This window comes from Taudactylus pleione, unplaced genomic scaffold (assembly GCF_031769625.1).
Source record: "Taudactylus pleione unplaced genomic scaffold, aTauple2 ptg000295l, whole genome shotgun sequence".
NCBI lineage: Eukaryota > Metazoa > Chordata > Amphibia > Anura > Myobatrachidae > Taudactylus > Taudactylus pleione.
In genome coordinates this window covers 82,874-101,940 of record NW_028284697.1, presented here as the reverse complement: position 1 = coordinate 101,940, position 19,067 = coordinate 82,874, and the positions used below count along the sequence as shown (strand labels likewise).

The following is a 19,067-nucleotide window of genomic DNA, read 5'->3' as shown; positions in this document are numbered from 1 at the left end:
GCTTGTGTCACCCAGTTAAGATATCCCATCTCCATGATAACTCCCAAGAAAACTTTTTATTTTTGTTGTAGCTACAAAGTCAGTTTGAAAACGACACATGACTCACGGCTTCCAATGGTGAGTATCAGAGTTCAGTTGGGGGGAAGCAATCAGAGACCAGATCTCATTACGGATCGGAATATAAATGATTCACATGTTTAACTCTTTCTTTACAGAACCAAAATACAGGGGACCATGCTGAGTTGAATGCACCCCAGTTTGCGGATCGTATATCGCAAGTTTTTGCAATTCGCATGCTGCGGAACTCACAGGGGCGTATGGGTGATGCAGAATTTTACGTCACATCTGCACTTGCGTCCAGAGAGGTGTAACTGGGCATTCTCACGTGTGCAAAATTCGAGATGTGTACGTTACATATGCGGCAATACACACATTTATTTCTGTACACGCAAGGCCGGAGCACGTATGGCCAATTTGTATTCAACTCTGCAACCAGCCCAAACTCTGCGCGGTCCGCCATCTTGGACCAGGTAATAAAATAGTCCCAGAAACTGGCCCCAAATTGAGCCTACAGTGACCATAAAAGATATTAGGAATTTATGCATCAATATATGTTGTGGTCCTCAACGGAACACACTAATAGGGCTACTGAGGAGGATCCATGGGATCCTGTAGTTCGGCCTAGCAACTGGATCTATCCAATTTGGTCACCTGCTTAAATATTTTAAGATTTAGCCCTCTGACCTTTGGATGGACAGCTCTGGATTAGGGAATTTGAAATATCCCAGAATAATAATAAAATGCTAGTTCTTCCCCAGTATGTCAGTATAATAAAACAGTAGGTGTGCACGTATATCAGGTTCTGATCACAATGTAAATGTGCAAATTGTTCAAACAGATCTTTTATAAAATAGTTTATTCTGTACATTACTTTGATACATGTGAGAAGCTAAGATCTGGGTTTGGGGCAGAAAAAGCTTAGAAAACCCTGTTCTAGACAGAACTGCATTGTACAAATAACATAACGCTGGACTTTGTAATAGGAATAATTAATTCTACACCCCACTATCTGGCTAATCACCGAGTTGGCCTAACTATCACTGAAGAGGCTTCAAGCAGATCATTTATGACAACAAGACATGGACACTTATTTTTAGGAGACAGAAAAACAGAAATGATAAAATCTTCTGTACAGAACTGTAAAAACAACGTGAGTTATGTGATGCCTTATAAGTCTGGAATAAGTTGCACAAACTCTGTCGCCAATAACCCCGCACTGAGAAGTATCACTGTCTGGGATAGAAGTGGGCTATTTACTATTTAAAGCTGCAATCTTGTTAACAAAAAATAGGATTTTTTTTTTTGTAGTAACATAAATCATTCTGGTGACCTGTAAGAAGACACATGGAGCTGGTCTATTTTCCTTGTTCTTGTTCTTCAAGCTCCTATTAAAGTTTTACGGTTTGCTAAATGTCATGTGATCACCATGGCAACCACAGTCACATGACATATGATGAAGTAAGCAAAGTGGCTTTGGAACGCCACTCTACTCAGCTTGTACGTCCAGTAAATGGCTGGCCTGGGCTTCCTGTCAAGGTGAAAGACATCAACCTAAACATATGGGGCTCTCCTGTGACAGCAAGGGGCAGAATATCTTCTGCACTGAATCCTACCAGTGGATGTGACCTCCCCTCTACTTCATCCAGTTGAGCTGATGCAAATGCCCATAATGTGGGCAGCTTTCGTAGCTTGGGCGGGAACAGGAGGACATTTTGGGGGGCTGCATATGGCACTGATGGAAGGATGTGTGGACATTCTCTGCTGGTGCAATGGTAGGCACAACCTAAAAGGCCTAGAGACTGCATATAAGTTCATAACAAGTTATGCACTATATTAAAATAATCACTGAACAACAGGAACACAATAAGGATAGCGATTATTATAAATTTTAAAAAGTTTTCTTGTTTAATTATTTTTTTGGGGGGGTTTATTGATTTTTTGTTTGTAAATGCAGTTGTCCTTTGTGGTGCCCCCTGGTGTCTGTTACTGTAGAGTCACAATGCCTTTCCAGAAATAACTCGGAATGTCAAATTCAAAACAGATCTGAAGTCAGACAGGTGCCCCTTAAACGTCACTAAATAATTTGTCTTATCTACAGTTTTAACGGACATAAACGGCTGTAATGGTTATAGGGGGAGGCCTGTGCAAAACAAGTCTGTTTTCTGTACATTTTATAGCGCTATATAATAGAGGCTAATTCGATGAAAAATCTTTATATAATCATAACTTTAAGACATGAGTTGCCGCATAGAATGCAAGTCGGCTGTTGTAATAAGCACAAAACTCACAGCATACAAGGTGAGATGGTTGTGACAGGCTGGTTGTACAGTCATTCCCCTCCCTCTTTCATTATCTGGCCTGTGCTATTTACAATCAGGGGCCTGTCCTCTAGGGCAGTGGATCTCAACCTGGGGTTCTTCTACTACCCCCCCAGGGGCATTGCTGTAACATTCAGGGGTAAAAGATGTTCTGTAATGGCGGGGCGGAACATCCAGGTGATAATTACACACATAGGGAAAGAAATATCCTTGGTCATTTAAATGGTCCCTACCAACTTACCATCGATCAGCAATGCGCAGCCACGTATGGACAATAGCGATATCGTCCAACGGCCGTGCATGCCGGTCAAGTTGCTCGATATCGAGCAGGTTACTATAGGTTGGTAAGTATGTGGTGTGCTGGGTGATCGATATCGAGCAGGTTACTATAGGTTGGTAAGTATGTGGTGTGCTGGGTGATCGATATCGAGCAGGTTACTATAGGTTGGTATGTGGTGTGCTGGGTGATTGATATCAAGCAGGTTACTATAGGTTGGTATGTGGTGTGCTGGGTGATCGATATCGAGCAGGTTACTATAGGTTGGTATGTGGTGTGCTGGGTGATCGATATCGAGCAGGTTACTATAGGTTGGTAAGTATGTGGTGTGCTGGGTGATCGATATCGAGCAGGTTACTATAGGTTGGTAAGTATGTGGTGTGCTGGGTGATCGATATCAAGCAGGTTACTATAGGTTGGTAAGTATGTGGTGTGCTGGGTGTTCGATATCGATCAGGTTACTATAGGTTGGTAAGTATGTGGTGTGCTGGGTGATTGTTATCGATCACCCAGTACACCAGGGAGGGTGCATGACTATCAATCAGTGATATTGTATCGCTGGCTGATCGCTACGTGTGTATGCACCATAAGAGAGGGAGAGAGGTGGGAAGGAGGAGGGAGTGGAATGAAAATCTGTCAATGCCTCCTGCTTGACACAATAGTTATCTATTGCTTCAATTAGTCTTTGCTCATAGAGTTAATGCTTCTTTATGGTTTGTCATTATTATTACCTGCATGACTAGCACAAGATTGTATTTATTGTCATTTTACACTCTTGTTATACTGCTCTATTTGCCACTTTTCAACTTGTATAATTGTACCACCTGTACATGTCACACATAATAGCGTCCTCTCGTTACGTTAACGGCGTGTTCATTATTTACTTTGTGAGAAACCCAATAAAATATGATTTTTCTAAAACTGGCAACGCTGGAAAAAAACAGCTAGAAACCGAGCAAATGAGGGATCTGTAATTCTGGGGGGATAATATGCTGACAAATGCCGTGCACAGTCCTCATGTATTGCATTACAAAGAGCTCAGCACATCTGTGTTTAGCTCCCAGTCACCATTAACATGACCCCAAATACTCATATAGCAATAAAACTCTGTTATTTCATATTGCTGAGTGGAGATTACATTAGCAGACTGTCTCCCACTGTGCAGAATAATATCAGTCCTGGGGTTATTGTTCACAAACAGATTTTACAGCATTGCTGCATGATAACGGCCTGTGTGTCCTAAACTACAGCCACAGGCTATGTCAGAGCTGTGCAACTACAAGTTCTAGCACTCCCGGATAGGGACTGGCTGTCAGAGCTCCTGTCAGGCCACCTTGCCTCTTTGGAGCTTACAATCTAATGGCCTAATTCAGAAATGCACGATGGTCGAGAATCTGTGCAGGCGCCTGACCCGTACTATATACCCGAAACAATATGTCAAATTCAGCGCTAGAGCGGAGCAGCGTGCAGTACGGGTCCTGCGTAATCGCATGCAGACGGTCAGTGATTGACAGTCTGCTGCCGTTTGTGGGCAGGGAGGGGGGCGATGGCGTTGGGTAGAGGGTAGAGGCCAGGGTCTCCGTAGGCTGATGGAGATTTCCTGGCCTCTTTCTCTCATCTGTGTCGGCCGGCTTGCATGAACTCATGGGTCACTTAGCCAGCCGATGTTCTCGCGTGATGCCTCCTGCTGCATTACCATAATGGCAAGGACGGAATTGCCAAGCTGATTGCGTGCAGCTTTGCAATTCCGTCCTAAGCTGAATGAGGCCCTAAACTCCCCGTCACACGCAATTAGGGTCCATGTTTTTTTCAGAAGTACATAACCTGCCAGAATGTTTTTGGATAGTGGGTAGAAACCGGGGCACCCAAAGGAAACTCATGCAAACATAGGGAGGACATACAAACGCCACACAAATAGGTCCCTGGTTGGAATTAAACCCATGACCCCAGGCTGAGATACAGCAATGCTAACCATTGTGTCACCGCACTGACCGTATAAACATTTGTACCAATAACGTTAATTCAGTTTGCACCCTATGTGTATCATAACTAATTCTGCCCAATAAAGGATGACTTTACACATTCTGACCAATAAGAGAGCAGTCGCTCTGTATTGATTAGAAGCTGGCCAGTCGCACACTTGTCATCAGCATCCTTGCCATTTGTCCAGCTACCAGACAAGGAATTGAGGGCAGACTGTGCTGGAAGGGGGGCAAATATGGGAACACCCCTTTACTGTACATGCCTTGAAACAGCTCTTCCCTCCCCCATTCTTCCACTTCACTGTGTAAGGCAGCAAAAATAGGGATGAACATAGGAAGCCCAGCATCAGATGGTTCCCGGGTTTCCGACATTAAATCCAGCAATAGCATTGCAACCATTCGATGGTATGCGCATTGTTGGATTTACAGATGTGTCCACGCCACACATAACGCGGGAGCTACGTGTGACTCAGTAGTGCCGAGCGTTTTCGTGCAACACATTAGCTGAGCTGTGGACACCACTTCCGGGAGTCTGCAGCTGCACAGAAGCAGCCGGCCATTGGATGGGCATCGGAAAGCTGCTTCTGATGGCTGGGAACCATCAAATACCCTTCTTTGATGGAAAAAGTACTGTAATTGAATCAGGAACATCTATATTGTTAACTATTGGCTTCCAATGACTATCCATAAGCACAAATCATGGATGCCCAAAGAGCTTAGTAAGGAAGCTGTGATGCACATATTTCATGCACGTTACAAAAAATGGATTGGGTACAGGATGGCGGCGCTCAGGATGCCGGCGCTGGCATCCCGCAGGGTTAGGATACCGACAACTGTCAGTCGGTATCCTAACCCTCCACCTCTCTTCCTACTCCTAAACCTCCCCCCTAGTGCCTAAATCTAACCTCCCCATCCCCGCACCCTAACCCTCCCCCTAGTGCCTAATCCTAACCCTCCCCCTAGTGCCTAATCCTAACCCTCCCCCTAGTGCCTAATCCTAACACTCCACTTAGTGCCTAATCCTAACCCTCCCCCTAGTGGCTAATCCTAACCCTCCCCTTAGTGCCTAATCCTAACCCTCCCCCTAGTGCCTAATCCTAACCCTCCCCCTAGTGCCTAATCCAAACCCTCCCTCTGGTGGCTAATCCTAACCCTCCCCCTAGTGCCTAATCCTAACCCGCCCCCCCCCCCCCCCCGAGTCCCTAATCCTAACCCTCTCCCTAGTGCCTAACCCTAACTCTCCAACTAGTGCCTAACCCTAACTCTCCCCCTAGTGCCTAACCCTAACCCACCCCCTAGTGCCTAATCCTAACCCTCCACCTAGTGCCTAATCCTAACCCTCCCCTAGTGCCTAATACTAACACTCCCATAGTGCCTAATCCTAACCCACCCCCTAGTGACTAACCGTAACCCTCCCCCTAGTGCCTAACGCTAACCCTCCCCCTAGTGCCAAACCCTAACCCAGTCCCTAGTGCCTAATCCTAACCCTCCCCCTAGTGCCTAATCCTAACCCTCCCCCTAGTGGCTAATCCTAACCCTTCCCCTAGTGCCTAACCTTCCCCCCAGTGCCTAACCCTAACACTACCTCTAGTGCCTAATCCTAACTCTCCCCCTAGAGGCTAATCCTAACCCTCCCCCTAGTGCCTAATCCTAACCCTCCCCCTAGTGCCTAATCCTAACCCTTCCCCTAGTGCCTAATCCTAACCCTCCCCCTAGTGCCTTATCCTAACCCTTTCCCTAGTGCCTAACTCTAGCCTTCCCCTTAGTGCCTAATCCTAACCCCCCCTAGTGCCTAATCCTAACCCTCCCCCTAGTGCCTAATCCTAACACTCCCCTTAGTGCCTAATCCTAACCCTCCCCCTAGTGGCTAATCCTAACCCTCCCCCTAGTGCCTAATCCTAACCCTCCCCCTAGTGCCTAACCCTAACACTACCTCTAGTGCCTAATCCTAACTCTCCCCCTAGTGCCAAATCCTAACCCTCCCCCTAGTGCCTAATCCTAACCCTCCCCCTAGTGCCTAATCCTAACCCTTCCCCTAGTGCCTAATCCTAACCCTCCCCCTAGTGCCTTATCCTAACCCTTTCCCTAGTGCCTAACTCTAGCCCTCCCCTTAGTGCCTAATCCTATCCCCCCTAGTGCCTAATCCTAACCCTCCCCCTAGTGCCTAATCCTAACACTCCACTTAGTGCCTAATCCTAACCCTCCCCCTAGTGGCTAATCCTAACCCTCCCCTTAGTGCCTAATCCTAACCCTCCCCCTAGTGCCGAATCCTAACCCTCCCCCTAGTGCCTAATCCAAACCCTCCCTCTGGTGGCTAATCCTAACCCTCCCCCTAGTGCCTAATCCTAACCCGCCCCCCCCCCCCGAGTCCCTAATCCTAACCCTCTCCCTAGTGCCTAACCCTAACTCTCCAACTAGTGCCTAACCCTAACTCTCCCCCTAGTGCCTAACCCTAACCCACCCCCTAGTGCCTAATCCTAACCCTCCACCTAGTGCCTAATCCTAACCCTCCCCTAGTGCCTAATACTAACACTCCCATAGTGCCTAATCCTAACCCACCCGCTAGTGACTAACCGTAACCCTCCCCCTAGTGCCTAACGCTAACCCTCCCCCTAGTGCCAAACCCTAACCCACTCCCTAGTGCCTAATCCTAACCCTCCCCCTAGTGCCTAATCCTAACCCTCCCCCTAGTGGCTAATCCTAACCCTTCCCCTAGTGCCTAACCTTCCCCCCAGTGCCTAACCCTAACCCTCCCCCTAGTGCCTAACCCTAACACTACCTCTAGTGCCTAATCCTAACTCTCCACCTAGTGCCTAATCCTAACCCTCCCACTAGTGCCTAATCCTAACCCTCCCCCTAGTGCCTAATCCTAACCCTTCCCCTAGTGCCTAATCCTAACCCTCCCCCTAGTGCCTAATCCTAACCCTCCCCCTAGTGCCTAATCCTAACCCTCCCCCTAGTGCCTAATCCTAACCCTCCCCCTAGTGCCTTATCCTAACCCATTCCCTAGTGCCTAACTCAAGCCCTCCCCTTAGTGCCTAACCGTCCCCCTAGTGCCTAATCCTAACCCTCCCCCTAGGGGCTAATCCTAACCCTCCCGTAGTGCCTAATTCTAACTCTCCCCTTAGTGGCTAATCCTAACCCTCCCCCTAGTGCCTAATCCTAACCCTCCCCCTAGTGCCTAACCCTAACACTACCTCTAGTGCCTAATCCTAACTCTCCCCCTAGTGCCTAATCCTAACCCTCCCCCTAGAGCCTAATCCTAACCCTCCCCCTAGTGCCTAATCCTAACCCTTCCCCTAGTGCCTAATCCTAACCCTCCCCCTAGTGCCTTATCATTACCCTTTCCCTAGTGCCTAACTCTAGCGCTCCCCTTAGTGCCTAATCCTAACCCCCCCTAGAGCCTAATCCTAACCCTCCCCCTAGTGCCTAATCCTAACACTCCCCTTAGTGCCTAATCCTAACCCTCCCCCTAGTGCCTAACCGTAACCCTCCCCCTAGTGCCTAACGCTAACGCTCCCCCTAGTGCCAAACCCTAACCCACTCCCTAGTGCCTAATCCTAACCCTCCCCATAGTGCTTAATCCTAACCCTTCCCCTAGTGCCTAACCCTCCCCCCAGTGCTTAATCCTAACCCTCCCCCTAGTGCCTTATCCTAACCCTTTCCCTAGTGCCTAACTCTAGCCCTCCCCTTAGTGCCTAACCGTCCCCCTAGTGCCTAATCCTAACCCTCCCCCTAGTGGCTAATCCTAACCCTCCCCTAGTGCCTAATTCTAACCCTCCCCCTAGTGGCTAATCCTAACCCTCCCCCTAGTGCCTAATCCTAACCCTCCCCCTAGTGCCTAACCCTAACACTACCTCTAGTGCCTAATCCTAACTCTCCCCCTAGTGCCTAATCCTAACCCTCCCCCTAGAGGCTAATCCTAACCCTCCCCCTAGTGCCTAATCCTAACCCTCCCCCTAGTGCCTAATCCTAACCCTTCCCCTAGTGCCTAATCCTAACCCTCCCCCTAGTGCCTTATCCTAACCCTTTCCCTAGTGCCTAACTCTAGCCTTCCCCTTAGTGCCTAATCCTAACCCCCCCTAGTGCCTAATCCTAACCCTCCCCCTAGTGCCTAATCCTAACACTCCCCTTAGTGCCTAATCCTAACCCTCCCCCTAGTGGCTAATCCTAACCCTCCCCCTAGTGCCTAATCCTAACCCTCCCCCTAGTGCCTAACCCTAACACTACCTCTAGTGCCTAATCCTAACTCTCCCCCTAGTGCCAAATCCTAACCCTCCCCCTAGTGCCTAATCCTAACCCTCCCCCTAGTGCCTAATCCTAACCCTTCCCCTAGTGCCTAATCCTAACCCTCCCCCTAGTGCCTTATCCTAACCCTTTCCCTAGTGCCTAACTCTAGCCCTCCCCTTAGTGCCTAATCCTATCCCCCCCTAGTGCCTAATCCTAACCCTCCCCCTAGTGCCTAATCCTAACACTCCACTTAGTGCCTAATCCTAACCCTCCCCCTAGTGGCTAATCCTAACCCTCCCCTTAGTGCCTAATCCTAACCCTTCCCCTAGTGGCTAATCCTAACCCTCCACCTAGTGCCTAATCCTAACCCTCCCCCTAGTGGCTAATCCTAACCCTTCCCCTAGTGCCTAACCCTCCCCCCAGTGCCTAACCCTAACCCTCCCCCTAGTGCCTAACCCTAACACTACCTCTAGTGCCTAATCCTAACTCTCCCCTTAGTGCCTAATCCTAACCCTCCCACTAGTGCCTAATCCTAACCCTCCCCCTAGTGCCTAATCCTAACCCTCCCCCTAGTGCCTTATCCTAACCCTTTCCCTAGTGCCTAACTCTAGCCCTCCCCTTAGTGCCTAACCGTCCCCTTAGTGCCTAATCCTAACCCTCCCCCTAGTGACTAATCCTAACCCTCCCCTAGTGCCTAATTCTAACCCTCCCCCTAGTGGCTAATCCTAACCCTCCCCCTAGTGCCTAATCCTAACCCTCCCCCTAGTGCCTAACCCTAACACTACCTCTAGTGCCTAACCCTAACTCTCCCCCTAGTGCCTAATCCTAACCCTCCCCCTAGTGCCTAAACCTAACACTCCCCTAGTGCCTAATCCTAACTCTCCCCCTAGTGCCTAACCGTAACCCTCCCCCTAGTGCCAAACGCTAACCCTCCCCCTAGTGCCAAACCCTAACCCACTCCCTAGTGCCTAATCCTAACCCTCCCCCTAGTGCCTAATCCTAACCCTCCCCCTAGTGGCTAATCCTAACCCTTCCCCTAGTGCCTAACCCTCCCCCCAGTGCCTAACCCTAACCCTCCCCCTAGTGCCTAACCTTAACACTACCTCTAGTGCCTAATCCTAACCCTCCCACTAGTGCCTAATCCTAACCCTCCCCCTAGTGCCTAATCCTAACCCTTCCCCTAGTGCCTAATCCTAACCCTCCCCCTAGTGCCTAATCCTAACCCTCCCCCTAGTGCCTAATCCTAACCCTCCCCCTAGTGCCTTATCCTAACCCTTTCCCTAGTGCCTAACTCTAGCCCTCCCCTTAGTGCCTAACCATCCCCCTAGTGCCTAATCCTAACCCTCCCCCTAGTGGCTAATCCTAACCCTCCCCTAGTGCCTAATTCTAACCCTCCCCCTAGTGGCTAATCCTAACCCTCCCCCTAGTGCCTAATCCTAAACCTCCCCCTAGTGGCTAATCCTAACCCTCCCCCTAGTGGCTAATCCTAACCCTCCCCCTAGTGCATAATCCTAACCCTCCCCCTAGTGGCTAATCCTAACCCTTCCCCTAGTGCCTAACCCTCCCCCCAGTGCCTAACCCTAACCCTCCCCCTAGTGCCTAACCCTAACACTATCTCTAGTGCCTAATCCTAACTCTCCTCCTAGTGCCTAATCCTAACCCTCCCACTAGTGCCTAATCCTAACCCTCCCCCTATTGCCTAATCCTAACCCTTCCCCTAGTGCCTAATCCTAACCCTCCCCCTAGTGCCTAATCCTAACCCTCCCCCTAGTGCCTAATCCTAACCCTCCCCCTAGTGCCTAATCCTAACCCTCCCCCTAGTGCCTAATTCTAACCCTCCCCCTAGTGCCTAATCCTAACCCTTCCCCTAGTGCCTAATCCTAACTCTCCCCCTAGTGCCTTATCCTAACCCTTTCCCTAGTGCCTAACTCTAGCCCTCCCCTTAGTGCCTAATCCTAACCCCCCTTGGGCCTAATCCTAACCCTCCCCCTAGTGCCTAATCCTAACACTCCCCTTAGTGCCTAATCCTAACCCTCCCCCTAGTGGCTAATCCTAACCCTCCCCCTAGTGGCTAATCCTAACCCTCCCCCTAGTGGCTAATCGTAACCCTCCCCCTAGTGGCTAATCCTAACCCTCCCCCTAGTGCCTAATCCTAACCCTCCCCCTAGTGCCTAACCCTAACCCTTCCCCTAGTGCCTAACCCTCCCCCTAGTGCCTAACCCTAACCCTCCCACTAGTGCCTAATCCTAACCCTCCCCCTAGTGCTCTATCCTAACCCTCTCCCCTAGTGCCTAATCCTAACCCTCCCCCTAGTGGCTAATCCTCCCCCTAGTGCCTAACCCTCCCCCTAGTGCTCTATCCTAACCCTCTCCCCTAGTGCCTAATCCTAACCCTCCCCCTAGTGGCTAATCCTCCCCCTAGTGCCTAACCCTCCCCCTAGTGCCTAACCCTATCCCTCCCCCTAGTGCCTATCCCTAACACTCCCCCTAGTGCCTAACCCACCCCCTAGTGCCTAATCCTAACCGTCCCACTAGTGCCTAATCCTAACCCTCCCCCTAGTGGCTAATCCTAACCCTCCCCCTCGTGCCTAATCCTCCTAACCCTCCCCCTAGTGACTAACCCTAACCCTTCCCCTAGTGCCTAACCCTAACCCTCTCCCTAGTGCCTAACCCTAACCCTCCCCCTAGTGCCTAACCCTTCCCCTAGTGCCTAACCCCAGCCCTCCCACTAGTGCCTAATCCTAACCCTCCCCCTAGTGCTCTATCCTAACCCTCCCCCTAGTGCCTAATCCTAACCCTCCCCCTAGTGGCTAATCCTAACCCTCCCCCTAGTGTCTAACCCTAACCCACCCCCTAGTGCCTAACCCTCCCCCTAGTGTCTAACCCTAACCCTCCCCTAGTGCCTAATCCTAACCCTCCCCCTAGTGCCTAATCCTAACCCTCCCCCTAGTGCCTAATCCTAACCCTCCCCCTAGTGCCTAATCCTAACCCTCCCCCTAGTGCCTAATCCTAACCCTCCCCCAAGTGCCTAATCCTAACCCTCCCCTTAGTGCCTAACCGTAACCCTCCCCTAGTGCCTAATCCTAACCCTCCCCTAGTGGCTAATCCTAACCCTCCCCTAGTGGCTAATCCTAACCCTCCCCCTAGTGCGTAACCCTAACCCTCCCCCTAGTGCCTAATCCTAACCCTCCCCCTAATGCCTAATCCTAACCCCTATCCTTAACGGGTTCCAGGCGGTCGGGATGCCAGCACCACGACTGTCGGGATACCGAACATATCCCTCAACAAAATAATTTTATGCTAAAAAAAGGGCTTGCATCCACCTCTATATGGAGAGATGTATCAAACCTTGAATAGAGAGAGTGTAAAGAGATAAAGTACCAACCAATCAGCTTCTATCTGTCAATTTTCAAACACAGCCTGATTAATGGCAGCCCGCCCACCAATCCCCCCCCCCCCCCCCCCTGCAACCAATAGGACATTCAAACACATGAAAGCTAATGGCCAGCCGTTGATGAGCGATTTAGGTCTGGGTCCCTCTCATCAGCATGCAGTCCCCCTGAAGGTCCTCTGTACCCGCTCATTGGAACGATCAGCTGGGAAACACCCCACTTTCCATAAAACATGTGTACAGCCTTCCATATTTTTTTCACACTATGTATTTCATATAAAGTTAAAAAAATGCTTTGAATTCCAGTTGAGAAAAACAATATTTATGGAGTGTTTGGAGAACTAACGTTTATAGGAATACAGATGACTCGTTGCCTACCAATAGTCGTCGGCAATATCCAAACCTCCTGCTGCCATCTTCACCCGTCAGCATGAAGGAGAAAGTCTCACTGCAACACAGGAAACAGACTGTTACATAGTGACAATATCTGCAGGAGGTGTACAAGCCAGGAAGAGGGTCACAGCTGCTGGGTTCAGGCTGCGGAGGAGGAGGTTGTGTACATGCCCTGCAGAGGTTTCAGGAATCTCACTTTGGACATAGAGTTGGCACAAGAACGTCTATATCTGCACTGATCTGTCCAAACTGTCACTCATGGGCCACAGGGATCCGGCTTCCAGGAAACATGTGCCACAAACACACCTAATGCATGCCAGAGTATCACAGGTAGGTCACTCACTTGGCATACTCTGACACACACACCCACCCGCCATACTCTGACACACACACCCACCCGCCATACTCTGACACACACACCCACCCGCCATACTCTGACACACACACCCCTACATGTCATACTCTGACACACACCTACCTGTCATACTCTGGCGCACACCTACCTGTCATACTCTGACACACACACCTACCTGTCATACTCTGACAAGCACACCTACCTGTCATACTCAGACACGCACACCTACCTGTCATACTCTGACAAGCACACCTACCTGTCAAACACTGACACACACACCTACCTGTCATACTCTGACACGCACACCTACCTGTCATACTCTGACACGCACACCTACCTGTCATACTCTGACAAGCACACCTACCTGTCAAACACTGACACACACACCTACCTGTCATACTGACACACACACCTACCTGTCATACTCTGACAAGCACACCTACCTGTCATACACTGACACACACACACCTACCTGTCATACACTGACACACACACCTACCTGTCATACTCTGACACACACACACACCTACCTGTCATACACTGACACACACACACCTACCTGTCATACACTGACACACACACACACCTACCTGTCATACACTGACACACACACACCTACCTGTCATACTCTGACACACACACACCTACCTGTCATACTCAGACACGCACACCTACCTGTCATACTCTGACACACACACCTACCTGTCATACTGACACACACACCTACCTGTCATACTCTGACAAGCACACCTACCTGTCATACACTGACACACACACCTACCTGTCATACTCTGACACACACACACCTACCTGTCATACACTGACACACACACCTACCTGTCATACTCTGACACACACACCTACCTGTTATTCTGACACACACCTACCTGTCATACTCTGACACACACAAGCCCCTACCTGTTATACTGACACACACACACCTACCTGTCATACTCTGACACACACACACCTACCTGTTATACTCTGACACACACACACACACCTACCTGTTATACTCTGACACACACACACCTACCTGTCATACTCTGACACACACACACACCTACCTGTCATACTCTGACACACACACACACCTACCTGTCATACTCTGACACACACACACACCTACCTGTCATACACTGACACACACACACACCTACCTGTCATACACTGACACACACACCTACCTGTCATACTCTGACACACACACACCTACCTGTCATACTCAGACACGCACACCTACCTGTCATACTCTGACACACACACCTACCTGTCATACTGACACACACACCTACCTGTCATACTCTGACAAGCACACCTACCTGTCATACACTGACACACACACCTACCTGTCATACTCTGACACACACACACCTACCTGTCATACACTGACACACACACCTACCTGTCATACTCTGACACACACACCTACCTGTTATTCTGACACACACCTACCTGTCATACTCTGACACACACAAGCCCCTACCTGTTATACTGACACACACACACCTACCTGTCATACTCTGACACACACACACCTACCTGTTATACTCTGACACACACACACACACCTACCTGTTATACTCTGACACACACACCTACCTACCTGTTATACTCTGACACGCACACACCTGTCATACTCTGGCACACACCTACCTGTCATGCAACGACATGCACACTTACCTGTCATACTCTGACACACACACCTACCTGTTATTCTGACACACACCTACCTGTCATACTCTGACACACACACCTACCTGTCATACTCTGACACACACAAGCCCCTACCTGTTATACTGACACACACACACCTACCTGTCATACTCTGACACACACAAGCCCCTACCTGTCATACTCTGACACACACACACCTACCTGTTATACTCTGACACACACACACACACACACACCTACCTGTTATACTCTGACACACACACACACACCTACCTGTTATACTCTGACACACACACACACACCTACCTGTTATACTCTGACACACACACACACACCTACCTGTTATACTCTGACACACACACCTACCTACCTGTTATACTCTGACACGCACACACCTGTCATACTCTGGCACACACACCTACCTGTCATAATCTAACACACACACCTACCTGTTATACTCTGACACACACACCTACCTACCTGTTATACTCTGACACGCACACACCTGTCATACTCTGACACGCACACCTACCTGTCATACTCTGACACACACACCTACCGGTCATACTCTGACACACACACCAACCTATCATACTCTGACACACACACCTACCTTTCATACTCTGACACACACACACACCTACCTGTCATACTCTGACACACACCTACCTGTCATACTCTGACACACACACCTGTCATTCTCTGGCACACACACCTACCTGTCATACTCTGACACACACACCTACCTGTCATACTCTGACACGCACACCTACCTGTCATACTATGACACGCACACCTACCTGTCATACTGACACGCACACACACCTACCTGTCATACTCTGACACGCACACCCACCTGTCATACTCTTGACACACACACCTATCTGTCATACTCTGAGACACACACACCTACCTGTCATACTCTGACACGCACACCTACCTGTCATACTCTGACACGCACCCACTTGTCATACTCTGACACACACATCTACCTGTCATACTCTGACACACACACACACCTACATGTCATACTCTGACACAGACACCTGTCATTCACTGACACACACACCTGTCATACTCTGACACGCACACCTACCTGTCATACTGACACGCACACCCACCTGTCATACTCTTGACACACACACCTATCTGTCATACTCTGACACACACACCTACATGTCACACTCTGACACACACACGTACCTGTCATACTCTGACACACACACGCACCTACCTGTTATACTCTGACACACACACACACACCTACCTGTTATACTCTGACACACACACGCACCTACCTGTTATACTCTGACACACACATCTACCTGTCATACTCTGACACACACACCTACCTACCTGTCATACTCTGACACACACCTACCTGTCATACTCTGACGCACACACCCACCTGTCATACTCTGACACACACCTACCTGTCATACTCTGACGCACACACCTACCTGTCATACTCTGACACACACACACCTACCTGTCATACTCTGACACACACATCTACCTGTCATACTCTGACACACACACACACCTACATGTCATACTCTGACACAGACACCTGTCATTCACTGACACACACACCTGTCATACTCTGACACGCACACCTACCTATCATACTGACACGCACACCCACCTGTCATACTCTTGACACACACACCTATCTGTCATACTCTGACACACACACACCTACATGTCATACTCTGACACACACACGTACCTGTCATACTCTGACACACACACGCACCTACCTGTTATACTCTGACACACACACACACACACCTACCTGTTATACTCTGACACACACACGCACCTACCTGTTATACTCTGACACACACATCTACCTGTCATACTCTGACACACACACCTACCTACCTGTCATACTCTGACACACACCTACCTGTCATACTCTGACGCACACACCCACCTGTCATACTCTGACATACACCTACCTGTCATACTCTGACGCACACACCTACCTGTCATACTCTGACACACACACACCTACCTGTCATACTCTGACACACACACCTACCTGTTATACTCTGACACACACACACCTGTCATTCACTGACACACACACCTGTCATTCTCTGGCACACACACACCTACCTGTCATACTCTGACACACACACCTGTCATTCACTGACACACACACCTACCTGTCATACACTGACACACACCCACTTGTCATACTCTTGACACACACACCTATCTGTCATACTCTGACACACACACATCTACCTGTCATACTCTGACACACACACACCTACCTGTTATACTCTGACACACACAAAAACCTATCATACTCTGACACACACACACACACACCTACCTTTCATACTCTGACACACACACACCTACCTGTCATACTCTGACACACACCTACCTGTCATACTCTGACGCACACACCCACCTGTCATACTCTGACACACACACAAACCTATCATACTCTGACACACACACACACACACCTACCTTTCATACTCTGACACACACACACACCTACCTGTCATACTCTGACACACACCTACCTGTCATACTCTGACGCACACACCCACCTGTCATACTCTGACACACACCTACCTGTTATACTCTGACACACACACACCTACCTGTCCATACTCTGACACACACACACACCTGTCATTCACTGACACACACACCTGTCATTCTCTGGCACACACACACCTACCTGTCATACTCTGACACACACACCTGTCATTCACTGACACACACACCTACCTGTCATACACTGACACACACCCACTTGTCATACTCTTGACACACACACCTATCTGTCATACTCTGACACACACACATCTACCTGTCATACTCTGACACACACACCTACCGGTCATACTCTGACACACACACAAACCTATCATACTCTGACACACACACACCTACCTGTTATACTCTGACACACACACCAACCTATCATACTCTGACACACACACACACACCTACCTTTCATACTCTGACACACACACCTACCTGTTATACTCTGACACACACACACCTACCTGTTATACTCTGACACACACACCTACCTGTCATACTCTGACACACACACACACCTACCTATTATACTCTGACACACACACCTACCTGTTATACTCTGACACACACACACACCTACCTGTCATACTCTGACACACACACACACCTACCTGTTATACTCTGACACACACACCTACCTGTCATACTCTGACACACACCTACCTGTTATATTCTGACACACACACACTTACCTGTTATACTCTGACACACACACACCTACCTGTTATACTCTGACACACACACACACCTACCTGTTATACTCTGACACACACACACACCTACCTGTTATACTCTGACACACACACACACCTACCTGTTATACTCTGACACTGGCATCCAGTCTCGGGCATCGGGGAAACAGAACTGGGGAATAGCTTTCAGCCGCTCCTCTGCCTCCCGCACCTGCTTTGTGGGTCTCTCTAGCTGTGGATACAAAACTCTGGTTACTGAGACTACACACAAGCGTGTAAAACAAACCCTTACACATCTACAGCCCTAACTGTGTGGAGTTTGTACATTCTCCCTGTGCTTGCGTGGGTTTCTTCCGGGTGCTCCGGTTTCCTCCCACACTCCATAACTATACTGGTAGCTTAATTGGGTCCCAACAAAAATTAACCCTAGTGTGTTTGTGTGTGTAAGCATGTGATAGGGAATATAGGGGGTCATTCAGACCCACTCGCGAGCGGCAGTACGCTCGCAAGTGGGTCGATGTTCCCCACTGCGCATGCGCACGACGGAGGGAGCTCCGTCGTGCGCATGCGCGAGACCCGGCGAGCGAAGTAGTTTCCTTCGCTTGGAGTGTCTCATCAAAGGGGGCGTGCTGTCGATGGTGACTGACAGCACGCCCCCTTTGGTGGGCGTGCCGGGGGCGTGGCTGCCAGACGGAGGCGTTCCCAAGGGAACGCCTACCGTCTGAAGCCGGCCCCACTGACATCACTAGTGATGTCAGTGGGAGTGATTTTGGCTCTGATAGAGCCAAAATCACTCCTGGCCTTGCGGTTGGGAAACCCAACCGCAGGCTTTCACTTGCAGTTCCGATGGTCGCGATGGTCAAGACCATCGCGACCATCTTTTTGCACGCTCGTATATGCTGTGGGTGGTGACCCACAGCTATACGAGCGTCCAGGAGGACGCTCCATATTAATGGAGGTGGGCCCTGATTCAGAGCGAGCGCTCTGGTCAGAGCGTCCGGCTCTGAATCAGGGCCATAGTGTGTAAGTTCCACTGGGGCAGGGACTGATGTGAATGGATAAATATGCTCTGTAACGCGCTGCGTAATATGTGTGCAATATAAATAATTGGTAATAAATAAA

The 19,067-nt window shown here is 49.4% G+C and overlaps 1 protein-coding gene across 2 annotated transcripts in view; it reads right to left on the bottom strand.

Annotated features, from left to right (window-relative positions):
* The window catches only part of DENND2B (DENN domain containing 2B), a 128,445-nt gene that overhangs the window by 62,385 nt on the left and 46,993 nt on the right, over positions 1-19,067 (bottom strand). For both annotated transcript variants that reach the window (XM_088482777.1, XM_088482778.1), the window contains exons 8-9: positions 18,068-18,177; positions 12,636-12,705 (exon numbers count right to left, since the gene is read on the bottom strand). In XM_088482777.1, the coding sequence (XP_088338903.1) occupies positions 12,636-12,705; positions 18,068-18,177 (180 nt within the window). The remainder of the gene's footprint in view (positions 1-12,635; positions 12,706-18,067; positions 18,178-19,067) is intronic.